Raw genomic sequence first — 14,919 nt, 5'->3', positions numbered from 1 at the left:
CGAAGGGCCTGTTTTCATGCTGCGCCTCTAGCTGAAACCTAAACTAAAGGCTCCTGACCCAAATTGTTACCTGATCATTGATGCTGCCTGCCCCACTGAGTTCCTCCAGCACTTGGATCTGCAGATCCTTGTGACACCCTTATTCAAATTTCTTGCACTGTTATCAGTTTTAGCATTAATAACTTTGAGTTCTTTACAGTGAATGATACAATCGTACTCATTTTTGTTTATGCATTGCAGATTTTCACCAACTTGCATTTTACTACCTGTTGAACCATGGATTGAGTGAGCTGCCTGAGTACAGTATGGTAGCAATGTTGGATGACCTCCAGATAGCATATTTTGACAGCACACTAGAGCGGGCTGTTCCCAGACAGCGATGGATGGCCCAGTCTTTCCCGCAGGATCACTGGGATTCAATGGCCATCACAGTTGCAGGTTTTCATGGGATTGTCAAAGGAAATGCTGAGATAGTTTACCAACAGCAACATGGTATATTGAGTAAGTGTCGTGACCGGACCTGGGGTGGAGACCCAGTGATGCCACAGATGGATTTTGTTTTAGTTTTGTTGCTGTCACATGTACTGGAGTAATCTGACACACTTGTTTTGCATGTTAGTCAATCACACCAAAGAATACTATTCACAAATACAATCAAACCAAACTCAAGTACAATAGGTAGAGCAAAGAGGGCAGAATATAGTTCTCAGCATTGTAATGTGCCAGTGCCAGAGACAAAGTCCAGTGTCTACAACAAGGTTGAGGTGACCCCTAGCATAAGGGAGGACTGTTCAGAAACCTGATAACATTAGGGAGGAACCAGCTACTGAGTCTAGTGGGGCACGTTTTCAAGCTTGCGTACCTTCTGTTGGATGTCATGTTAAAATTATACAAGGCATTGGTGAGACCAAATCTGGAGTATGGTGTACAATTTTGGTCGCCCAATTATAGGAATGATGTCAACAAAATAGAGAGAGTACAGAGGAGATTTACTAGAATGTTGCCTGGGTTTCAACAACTAAGTTACAGAGATAGGTTGAATAAGTTAGGTCTTTATTCTCTGGAGCGCAGAAGGTTAATGGGGGACCTGATAGAGGTCTTTAAAATGATGAGACGGAGAGACAGAGTTGATGTGGACAAGCTTTTCCCTTTGAGAATAGGGAAGATTCAAACAAGAGGTCATGACTTCAGAATTAAGGGACAGAAGTTTAGGGGTAATATGAGGGGGAACTTCTTTACTCAGAGAGTGGTAGCGGTGTGGAATGAGCTTCCAGTGGAAGTGGTGTCGGCAGGTTCATTGGTATCATTTAAAAATAAATTGGATAGGCATATGGATGAGAAGGGAATGGAGGGTTATGGTATGAGTGCAGGCAAGTGGGACTAAGGGAAAAACGTTGTTTGGCACGGACTTGTAGGGCCGAGATGGCCTGTTTCCGTGCTGTAATTGTTATATGGTTATATGGAAGAAGAAGGAATGCGAGAGCGGAGTGAATCTTTGATTATGTTGTCTGCTTTCCTGAGCCAGTTGAAATACAGATGGTCTCAATGGTGGGGAATTATGTTTGTGTGATCGACTGTGCTACATCTCCACATCTCGGCAATTTCCAGCGGTCTTGGGCAGAACTCTTTCCAAACTTTGTTGTGATGCAACCTGCCAGTATGCTTCTATGGAACATTCGTAGAAGTTTGTAAGTGTCATTGGTGATGCCGCATTTCCGTAGTGTCCTGAGGCAGTATGGGAACCAGAACCTCTCAAACCTTTTTCACTTCAGCACCATTGATGCTGTTTCGGGCATTTACTCCATCACATTTTGATAGAGACACGGCCCATCTTTTATATTAAATGTGTCCTTAATGCTGAACACCCATCGATAACAGTTGGCTGGTGATAATGTATTTATGGGTTAAGCATTTGATATTCAACACCAGTAATAAGTGGATGGAATGGATCATCTGTTTTATTGGGCTAGAATGAGGGAGAAAACATTAGTTTATTTATATTCTGAAGAAGGGTTTTGACCCGAAACGTTGCATATTTCCTTCGCTCCATAGATGCTGCTGCACCCGCTGAGTTTTTTCAGCACTTTTGTGTACCTTAGTTTATTTATAGCCTGATCACCTAGAGATGGGACCTTGATTTAAGCTGGTTGATGGTGATTATGATGTATTCCTTCGGTAATAATATTCTGTTAATGCAGCATTCCCTCAATATTGGCAACAATGCTCAGAGGGTGTAGCAATCCCACATGGTGCAACAGCCTTGATGTACTTCCCATCTGCATTGCCTTAACCTTCAGACTTACCTGTTGGCTCTGAAGCATTGCCCATCTGACAATGCACTTCTTCCTTTGTTCTTTATGTATGACAGTGCAGAAATCTGAGTTCTATCCTTCTGACACAGCAGAACACCTTTAGTGTTACATCCACAACAGCAAAGCTTCTCCCCTCAACACTTGAGGTTAGTCTATGCCCTCAGTATATAGACCATGGGTCATAGAGTCATTGAGTCACACATCATGGAAACCGGCCCTTCTGCTCACTGAATCCACACTGATCATCAATTGTGCTAAGATGGAGTCATAGCCAACTGCAGATGCTGCCAATCTGAATTAAAAACAAACAGGAGGAACTCAACAAGTCAGGCAGCATTCTGTGGAAAAATGGACAGAAAACATATTAGACCAGGACCATTTAGAGTGGTGCAGGTTGGAGAAAGCTGGAAAGAAAGCAGTCTGTGTAGGATAGTGTTAATATGCGGGGACCACTGGTCGGTACGGACTCGGTGGGCTGAAGGGCCTCTTTCCGCACTGTATCTCTAAACTAAACCTGCTCCTGTGCTGTGTTCTGTTATGCCTGTTTGTACCATGCTGAGAACTGATTTGTAAATTGCCTCTCCCCTCCATCCCCTCTACCCAACCCAAATCCTTCACCCCTACCTCAGCCCCAGCTATTTTCTTTGTGCAGGGTTTCTGCGGCTGTGAAGTGGACAGTGACAATTCCACTGATGGGTTTGTCAGACTGGGTTATGATGGGGAGGATGCCTGTGCTTTTGACAAGGACAGAATGCGCTGGATTGCTCTACGTCCAGATTTCCAGGTGCTAGCAGATCGGTGGAATGTCAACATCTTCATGAACAAATATTTCAAAGATCTCCTGGAGAAGGACTGTGTGAAGTGGCTGCTGATATATCTGGAGTGTGGACAAGAAGCACTACAGAGGAGAGGTACACGACCTAGGCACTCTGACTGGTGGAACGGGGATATCCTCTAGATAAGGTGGGAAATATCATGCACTTCAGGCTGACACTTGAGCAATTATTTTGTTTAGTTCAGAGATACAGTTAGGAAACAGGCCCTTTGGCCCACCGAGACCGCACCAGCCAGCGATGCCCACTCACTAACACTATCCTACACACACGAGGGACAATTTGCATTATACCAACCCAATTAACCTACAAATTTGTACGTCTTTCGAGTGTGAGGGGAAACCGAAGATCTCGGATAAAACCCATGCAGTTCACAGGGAGAACGTACACACTCTGTGAAGACAAGCACCCGTAGAAAGTTTCGAGCCCAGGTTTCTGGCGCTGTTAGGCAGTAGCTCAACCGCTTCGCCACCCTGTTCTTGGGCGAGGGTATCAGTAAATTGTCTGGCAACATGCCTCTTAGATGGATCCAGTGGGTAGGAAGGGCAAGTGAAACATTAACATTGCACAAGTGTCCACTATTCACACTCATATAGATATTCAATAAATGGAGGGATATGACGATCTTATGTTCAGCACCAACCTTCTGGAGTGAAGGGTCTGTCGCTGAACTGATCAGAAACCCAAACAGATTCTCTATTTGCCTCTATTACTCCTTAAGTTGGTAACATTCAATTTCCAACAGTTCTCTGGTTAAACATAGAAACATAGAAAATAGGTGGAGTAGTAGGCCATTCGGCCCTTCGAGCCTGCACCGCCATTCAATATGAATGAATGAATGAATAACCTTTAATAATCCTTTACAGGAAATTACAGTGCCACAACAGCTTCAAGACAGACATAACACCACACATTTCAACAGATATCTTCAATACATAATAAGTTAAAATTTTTGTGCATTATAAAACCTTATAGCAGCTGGTATACAAGACTTCCTATGTCTCTCCGTTTTGCACATTGGTGCAATCAGTCTCTGACTGAAGATGCTGCACTTGATCACCTTCAGGGCGTGGAGTGGGTGAGTGGGTTTGGTCATTATTGAGCCTAGTTTTTTCAGAGTTCTGGCCTCTGCCACCTGCTTGACCGTTAGTTGCTCTGCCCCAACCACTGAGCCGGCCTTCCTGATCAGCTTATCCAGTCTGTTTTTGTCCGCTATTCGGGCGCCATCTCCCCAACAGGCCACAGCAAAAAACAGAGCACTGGCCACCACTGAATGGTAGACACTGCACAGTAGGGGTTGACAGATATTAAATGACTTTAGCCTCCTTAAAAAATACAGTCTACTTTGTCCCTTCCTGTACACCGCCTCCATATGACTCTTCCAGTCCAGCTCACTGTCAAGCTGCACACCAAGGTACCTGTGGTTGGCGACCACCTCCACCTCAGTGCCCCTGATGGTGATTGGTGTTGGTTGAATCCTCCTCCTCCCCCTCCTGAAATCCACAACTATCTCCTTCGTTTTTTTGGTGTTGAGATGGAGATTATTGTGTGCACTCCACTCCACAAAGTTGTTAATTGTGTCTCTATACTCCTCCTCATTGCCCCCTTTGATGAGGCCTACAACAGCTGTGTCATCTGAAAATTTCTGCAAAAAGCAGCTGTTGGTGTTATATTGACAATCCGCTGTGTAGATGGTAAACAGGAATGGCTGATCATCCAACTCAGTATCCTGTACCTGCCTTCTCTCCATACCCCCTGATACCTTTAGCCACAAGGGCCCCATCTAACTCCCTCTTAAATATAGCCAATGAATTGGCCTCAACTACCTTCTGTGGAAGAGAATTCCACAGATTCTCCACTCTCTGTGTGAAAAATGTTTTTCTCATCTCGGTCCTAAAAGTTTTCCCCCTTATCGTTAAACTGTGACAGCTCGTCCTGGATTTCCCCAACATCGGGAACAATCTTCCTACGTCTAGCCTGTCCAACCCCTTAAGAATTTTGTAAGTTTCTATAAGATCCCCCCTCAATCTTCTAAATTCTACCGAGTACAAGCCGAGTCTATCCAGTCTTTCTTCATATGTATATTGTACACACACACACACACACATATATACACACACACTCGCCGTAAACACACGTTGGGGGAACAGACCCAACGTGTCTGCACTGTGTCTAGTATATATATATATATATACACTCGCGATACACCTATAGCCCTTTATTGATGCTACAGGTTCTTGCAGCTGTAAGCGGTACAACACAATAGCAAGTTTAGCAATTCAATATTCATTTCTTAGTGTTTGGTGAGACCAAATCTGGAGTATGGTGTACAGTTTTGGTCGCCCAATTATAGGAAGGATGTCAACAAAATAGAGGGAGTACAGAGGAGATTTACTAGAATGTTGCCTGGGTTTCAACAACTAAGTTACAGAGATAGGTTGAATAAGTTAGGTCTTTATTCTCTGGAGCGCAGAAGGTTAAGGGGGGACTTGATAAAGGTCTTTAAAATGATGAGAGGGATAGACAGAGTTGATGTGGACAAGCTTTTCCCTTTGAGAATAGGGAAGATTCAAACAAGAGGACATGACTTCAGAATTAAGGGACAGAAGTTTAGGGGTAATATGAGGGGGAACTTCTTTACTCAGAGAGTGGTAGCGGTGTGGAATGAGCTTCCAGTGGAAGTGGTGAAGGCGGACAGGTTCGTTGGTATCATTTAAAAATAAATTGGATAGGCATATGGATGAGAAGGGAATGGAGGGTTATGGTATGAGTGCAGGCAGGTGGGACTAAGGGAAAAAAAGTTGTTCGGCACGGACTTGTAGGGCCGAGATGGCCTGTTTCCGTGCTGTAATTGTTATATGGTTATATGTAGCTTGTTTTAGGTATGCACCAGTGGCCTGCACCTATTGTCTATTGCCTATAGCTAATGTTCTCCAAGGTAGTTGTAATGCACAAGATATCGAGATGAATATAGAGCATGTAGCTTGCTTTAGGTATGCACCAGTGACCTGCACCTATTGTCTATGTTTCTATGAATATAGAGCATGTAGCTTGTTTTAGGTATGCACCAGTGTCCCGTACCTATTGTCTATTGCTAATGTTCTCAAAGGCAGTTGTAATGCACAAGATATCGAGATGAATATAGAGCATGTAGCTTGTTTTAGGTATGCACCAGTGACCTGCACCTATTGTCTATGTTTCTATGAATATAGAGCATGTAGCTTGTTTCGGGTATGCACCAGTGACCTGTACCTATTGTCTATTGCTAATGTTCTCAAAGGTAGTTGAAATGCACAAGATAATTAAGGGACAGAAGTTTAGGGGTAACATGAGGGGGAACTTCTTTACTCAGAGAGTGGTAGCGGTGTGGAATGAGCTTCCAGTGGAAGTGGTGGAGGCAGGTTCGTTGGTATCATTTAAAAATAAATTAGATAGGCATATGGATGAGAAGGGAATGGAGGGGTATGGTATGAGTGCAGGCAGGTGGGTCTAAGGGGAAAAAAAGTTGTTCGGCATGGACTTGTAGGGCCGAGATGGCCTGTTTCCGTGCTGTAATTGTTATATGGTTATATGTAGCTTGTTTTAGGTATGCACCAGTGGCCTGCACCTATTGTCTATGTTTTCTATGAATATAGAGCATGTAGCTTGTTTTAGGTATGCACCAGTGTCCCGTACCTATTGTCTATTGCTAATGCTCTCCAAGGCAGTTGTAATGCACAAGATATCGAGATGAATATAGAGCATGTAGCTTGTTTTAGGTATGCACCAGTGACCTACACCTATTGTCTATTGCTAATGTTCTCAAAGGTAGTTGAAATGCACAAGATAATTAAGGGACAGAAGTTTAGGGGCAACATGAGGGGGAACTTCTTTACTCAGAGAGTGGTAGCGGTGTGGAATGAGCTTCCAGTGGATGTGGTGGAGGCAGGTTCGTTGGTATCATTTAAAAATAAATTGGATAGGCATATGGATCAGAAGGGAATGGAGGGTTATGGTATGAGTGCAGGCAGGTGGGACTAAGGGGAAAAAAGTTGTTCGGCACGGACTTGTAGGGCCGAGATGGCCTGTTTCCGTGCTGTAATTGTTATATGGTTATATGGTTATATGACAGTCCTGACATCCCAGGAATCAGTCTGGTGAACCTTATCTGTACTCCCTCTATGGCAAGAATGTCTTTCCTCAGATTAGGAGACCAAAACTGTACACAATACTCCAGGTGTGGTCTCACCAAGACATTATACAACTGCAGTAGAACCTCCCTGCTCCAATAATCAAATCCTTTTGCTATAATGCTAACATGCCATTCACTTTCTTCACTGCCTGCTGCACCTGCATTCCTACTTTCAATGACTGGTGTACCATGACACCCAGGTCTCGTTGCATCTCCCCTTTTCCTAATCAGCCACCATTCAGATTTACTTTCTACTTTCCTGTTTTTGGCACCAAAGTGGATAACCTCACATTTATCCACATTATACTGCATCTGCCATGCATTTGCCCACTCACCAACCTATCCAAGTCACCTTGCAGTCTCCTAGCATCCTCCTCACAGCTAACACTGCCCCCCAGCTTTGTGTCATCCGCAAACTTGGAGATGTTGCATTCAATTCCCTCGTACAAATCATTAATATATATTGTAAATAGCTGGGGTCCCAGCACTGAGCCTTGCGGTAGCCCACTAGTCACTACCTGCTATTGTGAAAAGGACCCGTTTACTCCTACTCTTTGCTTCCTGTCTGCCAACCAGTTCTCTATCCACATCAATACTGAACCCCCAATACCGTGTGCTTTAAGTTTGTATACTAATCTCTTATGTGGGACCTTGTAGAAAGCCTTCTGAAAGTCCAGATACACCACATCCACTGGTTCTTCCTTATCCACTCTACTAGTTACAGCCTCGAAAAATTCTGTAATATTCGTCAGACATGATTTAAATTTCATAAATCCATGCTGACTTTGTCCAATGATTTCACCACTTTCCAAATGTGCTGCTATCCCATCTTTAATAACTGATTCCCCACTATCGATGTTACAGGTCTGTAATTCCCCGTTTTCTCTCTCTCTCCCTTTTTAAAATGTGGGGTTACATTAGCTACCCTCCAATCCTCAGGACCTAATCCAGAATCTAATGAGTTTTGAAAAATGATCACTAATGCATCCACTGTTTCTGGGGCTACTTCCTTAAGTACTCTGGGATGCATCCTATCCGGCCCTGGGGATTTATCAGCCTTTACTCCATTCAATTTACCTAACACTACTTCCCGGCTAACCTGGATTTCACTCAGTTCCTCCATCTCATTTGACCCTCGGTCCCCTGCTATTTCCGGCAGATGATTGATGTCTTCCTTATTGAAGACAGAACCAAAGTAGTTATTCAATTGGTCTGCCATGTCCTTGTTCCCCATGATCAATTCACCTGTTTCCGACTGCAAGAGACCTACATTTTATTAAACTAATCTTTTTCTCTTCACATATCTACAAAGTCTTTTGCAGTCAGTTTTTATGTTCCCTGCCCGTTTTCTTTCATAATCTATTTTCCCTTTCCTAATTAAGCCCTTTGTCCTCCTCTGCTGGACTTCTTCCTCCCATTCCCTCTTGGAATATTTAGTGTTATTATTCAGCAGAGATTCGTGACAAGTAGAAGCAATCACGTCTACAGTATCAATCCCAATGGTGAGTTATACTCCTCCATCGGGCCCTGCATTCCCCTTCCGTCTGTGTTGTCAGTTAAAGTCTGGAGCAAAGATATAGAGCATGTCAGAGATATTAAAACTAAATGTTTTGTTGTTTTGTCAAAAATTCAAAATGAAAAGAGAAAAGGCTGGAAACTTTGTGCAAAATAGAACTGCAGATGATGGTTTACACCGAAGATAGAAGATGTTCGAATAACTCAGCGGGTCAGATAGCATCTCTGGGCATTCCTTCTCTCCAGAGATGCTGCCTGACCTGTTGGCTTATTCCAGCATTTTGGGTCGTGGCTGGAAACTTTGTTCAGCCAGAGAGAAGCCTGGGAAAGAGGTGAGGTGCAGTGATCTTCCAATTGACGACTTTTCTTCATGTCTTTACTGATTCTAACGCTTCTTCTACTTGCAGAAACCCCTGAGGTGTTTATTGGGATTAAACGTGATGGGTCGCAATCACTGAGCCTCTCCTGCCTTGTCACAGGCTTCTACCCACAGGCCATCGATGTAACGTGGCTGAGAGATGGTGAGGGGGTCCCCGGGTTTGAATCCAGTGATCTATTACCGAATTGGGATGGGACTTACCAGCTGAAGAATACAATTGAACTGATTAAAGAAGATGTGGCAAAATTCTCCTGTTACATCGAACATACAACTCTGCTGCGGGGAGTCAATGTTCCACAGGGTAAGTGGCAAGTGAATGAGTCTGATCACTTGAGACCATAAACCTCCTGGACTGAGATAACAGCCTCAACTCACACTCTTACCTCACCTGTGGATTTAGACTTTAGACTTTAGAGATAAAGTGCATAAACAGGCCATTCAGCTCACTGAGTCGTTGCCGAACAGTGATCATCCCGTACATTTACACTATCCAGTACACTGGGGACAATTTACAATTTTACCTAAGCCAATTAACCCACAAGCCTGTATTTGTTTGGAGTATGTGAGGAAACCGAAGCACCCAGAGAAAACCCACGCAGTCCCAGGGAGAACGTACAATGTCCTTTCAGACAGCTCTTGTAGTCAGGATCGAACCCAGGACTCTGGTGCAGTAAGGCAGCAGCTCTACCATTACGCCACTGTGCCACCCATTATTAATTTGTGGGTTTTTAATTGCCCATAAATATTGATAGTCAATGGAATGTAGTTTTAGTTTAAGAGATACAGCGCATAAGCAGGCCCTTCAGCCCACCAAGTCCGTGTCAACCAGCAATCCCTGCACATTTACATTAACTTACATATTAGGGACAATTTACAATTATACCAAGTCAATTAACCTACAAACCTGTCTGTCTTTGGTCTTTGGGAGGAAATCGGAGATCCAGGGCAAAACCCACGCAGGTTCCGGGGAGAAGGTACAAGCTCTGTGCAGACGGGACCCGCAGTCAGAATTGAACCCGGGTCTCTGGCGCTGTAAGGCAAAACATAGGCAAATGGAATACAGTGTAGCAAGAATCTGGTTGAGCATTTTGGTAGTAGGAATAAAGACATATAGACTATTTTCTAATTGGGGTGAGAATTCAGAAATCTAAGGGACTTGGGAGTACTAGTGCAGGGTTCCCAAATAGTTAATTTGCAGATTGAGTCAGTGGTTCCCAAATAGTTAATTTGCAGATTGAGTCAGTGGTTCCCAAATAGTTAATTTGCAGATTGAGTCAGTGGTAAGTAAGGCAAATGCAATGCCAGCATTTATTTCGGGGGGACTAGAATATAAAAACAATGATATAATGCTGAGGCTTTATCGGTCACTGGTGAGGATACGTTTGGAACATTGTGAGCAGTTTTGGGCCCCATATTAGAAAGGATGTGCTGGTTTTGGAGAGAGTCCAGAGGATGTATGTCCTGGGGATGATTGATTTAACGTATGAGGAGTGTTTGAAGTCTCTGGGCCTGTACTCGTGGGGATTTAGAAGGATGAGGGGGAAATCTCTGAGACCTACCAGATAATTAAAGCCCTAGTTAGTGGATGTGGAAAGGATGTTTTCAGTAATGGGGGAGTCTAGCACATCACACTCACAATAACGACCCCCCAAACACACAGGTGGGGGGAGGGGAGGTGAGAAGAGGGGAGGGAGGGGAGAGGAGGAGAAGGAAACGGGACAGATTTGGGAGGGAAAGGAGAGCGGGGTAGGAGGTGAGAGGGGGATGGGGAGGATGGAGGGAAGGGGTGAGGTGGGGGGGAGAGAGGGGAAGGAGTGGGGAGAGAGGACAGGGAAGGGGGGGGAAAGAAGAGGAAGAGTCGGGAGGGAGAAGGAGAGGGGTAGGGGGAGTGATGGAAGACCAACAGACGGGGGGGGGAAGGGGGCGGGGGGGAGAGGGAAGGGGGGGGGGGTAGAGAGGGAGGGAAGGGGGGTGGAGGAGAGAGGGAAGGGGGTGGGGGAGGGATGAGGAGAGGGAGGGGGGGGAGAGGAGGAGAGGAGTGGGGAGGGAGGGAGGGAGGGAGGGGTTGAGGGGTAGCGGGAGTGGTGGAAGAGGGATGGGGGAGTGGTGGAAGAGGAACAGAGGGGTAGGGGAAGGGGTGGGGGAGAGAAGGGAAGGGAAGAGAGAGGGGTGGAGGAGGAAGAGGGGTGGGGTAAGGGGAGAGAAGTGGAAGATTGGGGATGGAGGGGTAGGGGGAGTGGTGGAAGAGGGACAGAGGGGTAGGGGGAAGGGGTGGTGGTAGAGAGGGAAGGGGGGTGGGGGAGAGAGGGATGGGTGGGAGAGGGAAACATAGAAACATAGAAATTAAGTGCAGGAGTAGGCCATTCGGCACTTCTAGCCTGCACCACCAATCAATATGATCATGGCTGATCATCCAACTCAGTATCCTGTACCTGCCTTCTCTCCATACCCCCTGATCCCTTTAGCCACAAGGGCCACATCTAACTCCCTCTTAAATATAGCCAATGAACTGACCTCAACTACCTTCTGTGGCAGAGAATTCCAGAGATTCACCACTTTATATATTAATAGAAGATAGATAGATAGATAGATAGATAGATAGATAGATAGATAGATAGATAGATAGATAGATAGATAGATAGATAGATAGATAGATAGATAGATAGATAGATAACAATCGTCAACATAACAAAACGGCCTTGTTGACCTCTAGACTGCAAATAGTAATCGATTTCTGATGTACTTGATTCTTTAAATTCTTAATTAAATGCTGCAGACAAAATCTCAATGCCAATATGAACTTCAAAGATTTTTCATTGATCCATTTAAACTTCCATCCTCTGGACAATTACATCAATCTAAGACTTTATTACTTTGTAATTAGATGTGAACAGTGCTAGTTTAATGTAGATAATAAAATCATTACAACGTTGTTATTGATCAATAAATGTTTAAAATGCTCTATATTTGCCTACAGAGAGGGCAGCAAAAGATGATATAAAGATTAGGATCGTGACTGGAGCTGCAATTGTTCCTCTCATTCTCCTGGGGATCATCCTTGGAATAGGTTGCTGGAAGAAGAGGAAAAGGAAAAAAAATCACAATAACCAGGGACCAGCTGACAACAGCAGAGACCAGGAGAGGACTGCAGTGACCATGAAGCACAATCAGCTTCCTTTGGGATGCAGAGGAGGTCTTTGGGAATGATGTCTGGATTAGTGGGGCATTAGACACAGGGAGAAGTTGGACAGACTTGGATTGTTTTCTCTGGAATGTCGGGGATTGAAGGGAGACCTGACAGTAATATATCAAACTGGGAGGGGTGGAGATGGGGTCGACCGTCAGACTTTTTACCCAGGAAGGAAATATCAAATAAGAGAAGGTATAGCTTTACAATGAGTGGCAAAGTTTGAAAAAGATGTGCAGGGCAAGCGTTTTACACCAAGGGTGGTGAGTGACTGGAATGTGCTGGTGGTGGTGGAAGCTGATATGATAGTGGCATTAAAGAAACTTTTAGATAGTCACATGAATATGCAGGGAATGGATGGATATGGATTATGTGCAAGCAGATAACAATTGGTCATGACATCATGTTCAGCACAAACATTGTGGATCAAAGGGAATGTTCTTGTGCTGTACTGTTCTATATTCTATGTTCTTTATTCTATCAATGCTGACTGATGGCTTTACATTCAGCCATTAATTTTTTAAGTGCTGCCTTCACTGCAGTTACCCTGTGATTCCAAACTCATTCATTGCGCCACATTTTGGAATAAAAGTTCGCCCATTTGATTGATTGATACTTTATTACCATATATGACATGTCACAGTGAAATTCTTTGCTTTGCATAACATACTGGTGGGACTAAGGGAAAACAAAGTTGTTCGGCACAGACTTGTAGGGCTGAGATGGCCTGTTTCCGTGCTGTAATTGTTATATGGTTATATACACAAGGTATACAAAGAGTCACCATGTATAGGGTGTCGACACAGTTACAACGTAATCATTACAGTCCCCAATGGTCCCTCTTTGTTCTCGGCAGCCTCTCCATGTTGGGTGCCTCTTTAAAATAGATACAAAGAAGATTTATTTTCCTGTAGGTGAATGATTTGCCTGAACTTTCTATTCCAGCTGTGGAGACAAGGTGCATGATTATTTTCCAGGTTGTGATATATGGAGTTTTAGATCAGAAATTAATAAAGGATTGCAGGAATTATGTAGTAAACTGATCAAAATCAGATTGGACATAATGTTATTGAATGATGCAGTCTGTTCAAGGGGGCTTACAGCTGATTGCTAATCCCATTTTATATAAACACAAAGAAGTACATACCAGGAAGAGGCCCTTTGGCCCACAATGTATGTGGTGAACATGATGAGATACGAAACTGATCCCATCCAACTGCAACATGATCCATATCCCTCTATTTCCTGCAGATCATATTGTCAATCTAAAAAACTATCAAATATCTTGCCAGAGATAGACTCAAAAAGCTGGAGAAACTCACCAGATCAGACAACATCTCTGCATATAAGGCATAGGTGACATTTCTCGTCAATACCCTTCTTCACATTCCAGAAATGCTGTTTGACCCGCTGATTTACTCCAGCTTTTCGAGCCTATCTTCGGTTTAAACCAGCATCTGCTGTTCCTTCCTAGTTATTTTGCCACCTCTTTGTCACACACTGTAACCTGCATTCCTTGTTCACATACCTGATGATGTAGTGGAGAAGTAATTGGCTCTGCATTTAATGCTTCACTCAGTGCTTCAAGTATTTGATGGGTCAGTCAACAAGGATCTTGTGTTTTCAATACAAACCACGCTCTACACCACAGCTTAGATAATATTGCTTAGTTTAGTTGAGTGATACAGCATGGATGTAGAACCTTCAGCTCATCAAGTTGATACCAACCATCCTGCACACCAGTTCTATGTTATCCCTCTTTCACATCCGCTTTCGATACACTAGAGCAATTTTACAACTCACCTACAAACTTGTACATCATTGAAGGTTACACAGAAAAGCTGGAGAAACTCAGCGGGTGCAGCAGCATCTATGGAGCGAAGGAAATAGGCAACGTTTCGGGCCGAAACCCTTCTTCAGACTGATCGGGGGGGGGGGTGGGTGGGGACAAGAAAGGGAAAAGGAGGAGTAGCCAGAAGGCTGGAGGGTGGGAGGAGACAGCAGGGGAGCTGAGGAAGGGGAGGAGACAGCAAGGACTAACAGAATTGGGAGAATTCGATGTTCATGCCCCCGGGGTGCAGACACCCCAAACGGAAATCGGATGACATCATTGAGATGTGCCAGGAAACCGGAGCACCTGGAGAAATCCCACATGGTCACTGAGAGAACATTCAAATTCCACATAGACAACAACCCAGTACCATGTCATGTGAGTATTTATGGAACACAGTAACGTATGGGGACTGTGTTTTGTTGACCCGACAGATCACTGGTAACAATACTCATTATCAAAGCTGTGGTGTAATAGCTGTGGAAGTGTTTTATGTGCAACAGACCAAGAATGTCATTGTAGTTCCACCAGTGTCATGTCTGAATTATGAGCATTTAATAAATACTTTCGAATGAATTTTACCAAGACGTTAGCATGCTACATCTGAGCTATACATTTGTTTTGTCATTGTTAACACTGCAGACAGCTATTAACTCAGTCATAAGTTTATGTTCATAAGTGATAGGAGCAG

At 44.1% G+C, this 14,919-nt stretch overlaps 1 protein-coding gene across 1 annotated transcript; it reads left to right on the top strand.

Annotated features, from left to right (window-relative positions):
• Positions 1 to 240: 240 nt before the first annotated feature.
• LOC129693671 (major histocompatibility complex class I-related gene protein-like) lies at positions 241 to 13,569 on the top strand (the record flags this gene model as incomplete). The annotated part of the gene is made up of 4 exons (XM_055630455.1): positions 241 to 501; positions 2,942 to 3,259; positions 9,239 to 9,511; positions 12,188 to 13,569. Coding segments are annotated over 4 exons (1,082 nt in total), but the record flags the coding sequence as incomplete, so codon positions are not given.
• Between the last annotated feature and the right edge of the window lie 1,350 nt (positions 13,570 to 14,919).

Source organism: Leucoraja erinacea, unplaced genomic scaffold (assembly GCF_028641065.1).
Source record: "Leucoraja erinacea ecotype New England unplaced genomic scaffold, Leri_hhj_1 Leri_384S, whole genome shotgun sequence".
In the NCBI taxonomy this organism is placed as follows: Eukaryota; Metazoa; Chordata; class Chondrichthyes; order Rajiformes; family Rajidae; genus Leucoraja; species Leucoraja erinaceus.
The sequence above is the reverse complement of the archived record's forward strand: the minus strand, read 5'-3'. Positions and strand labels throughout refer to the sequence as shown.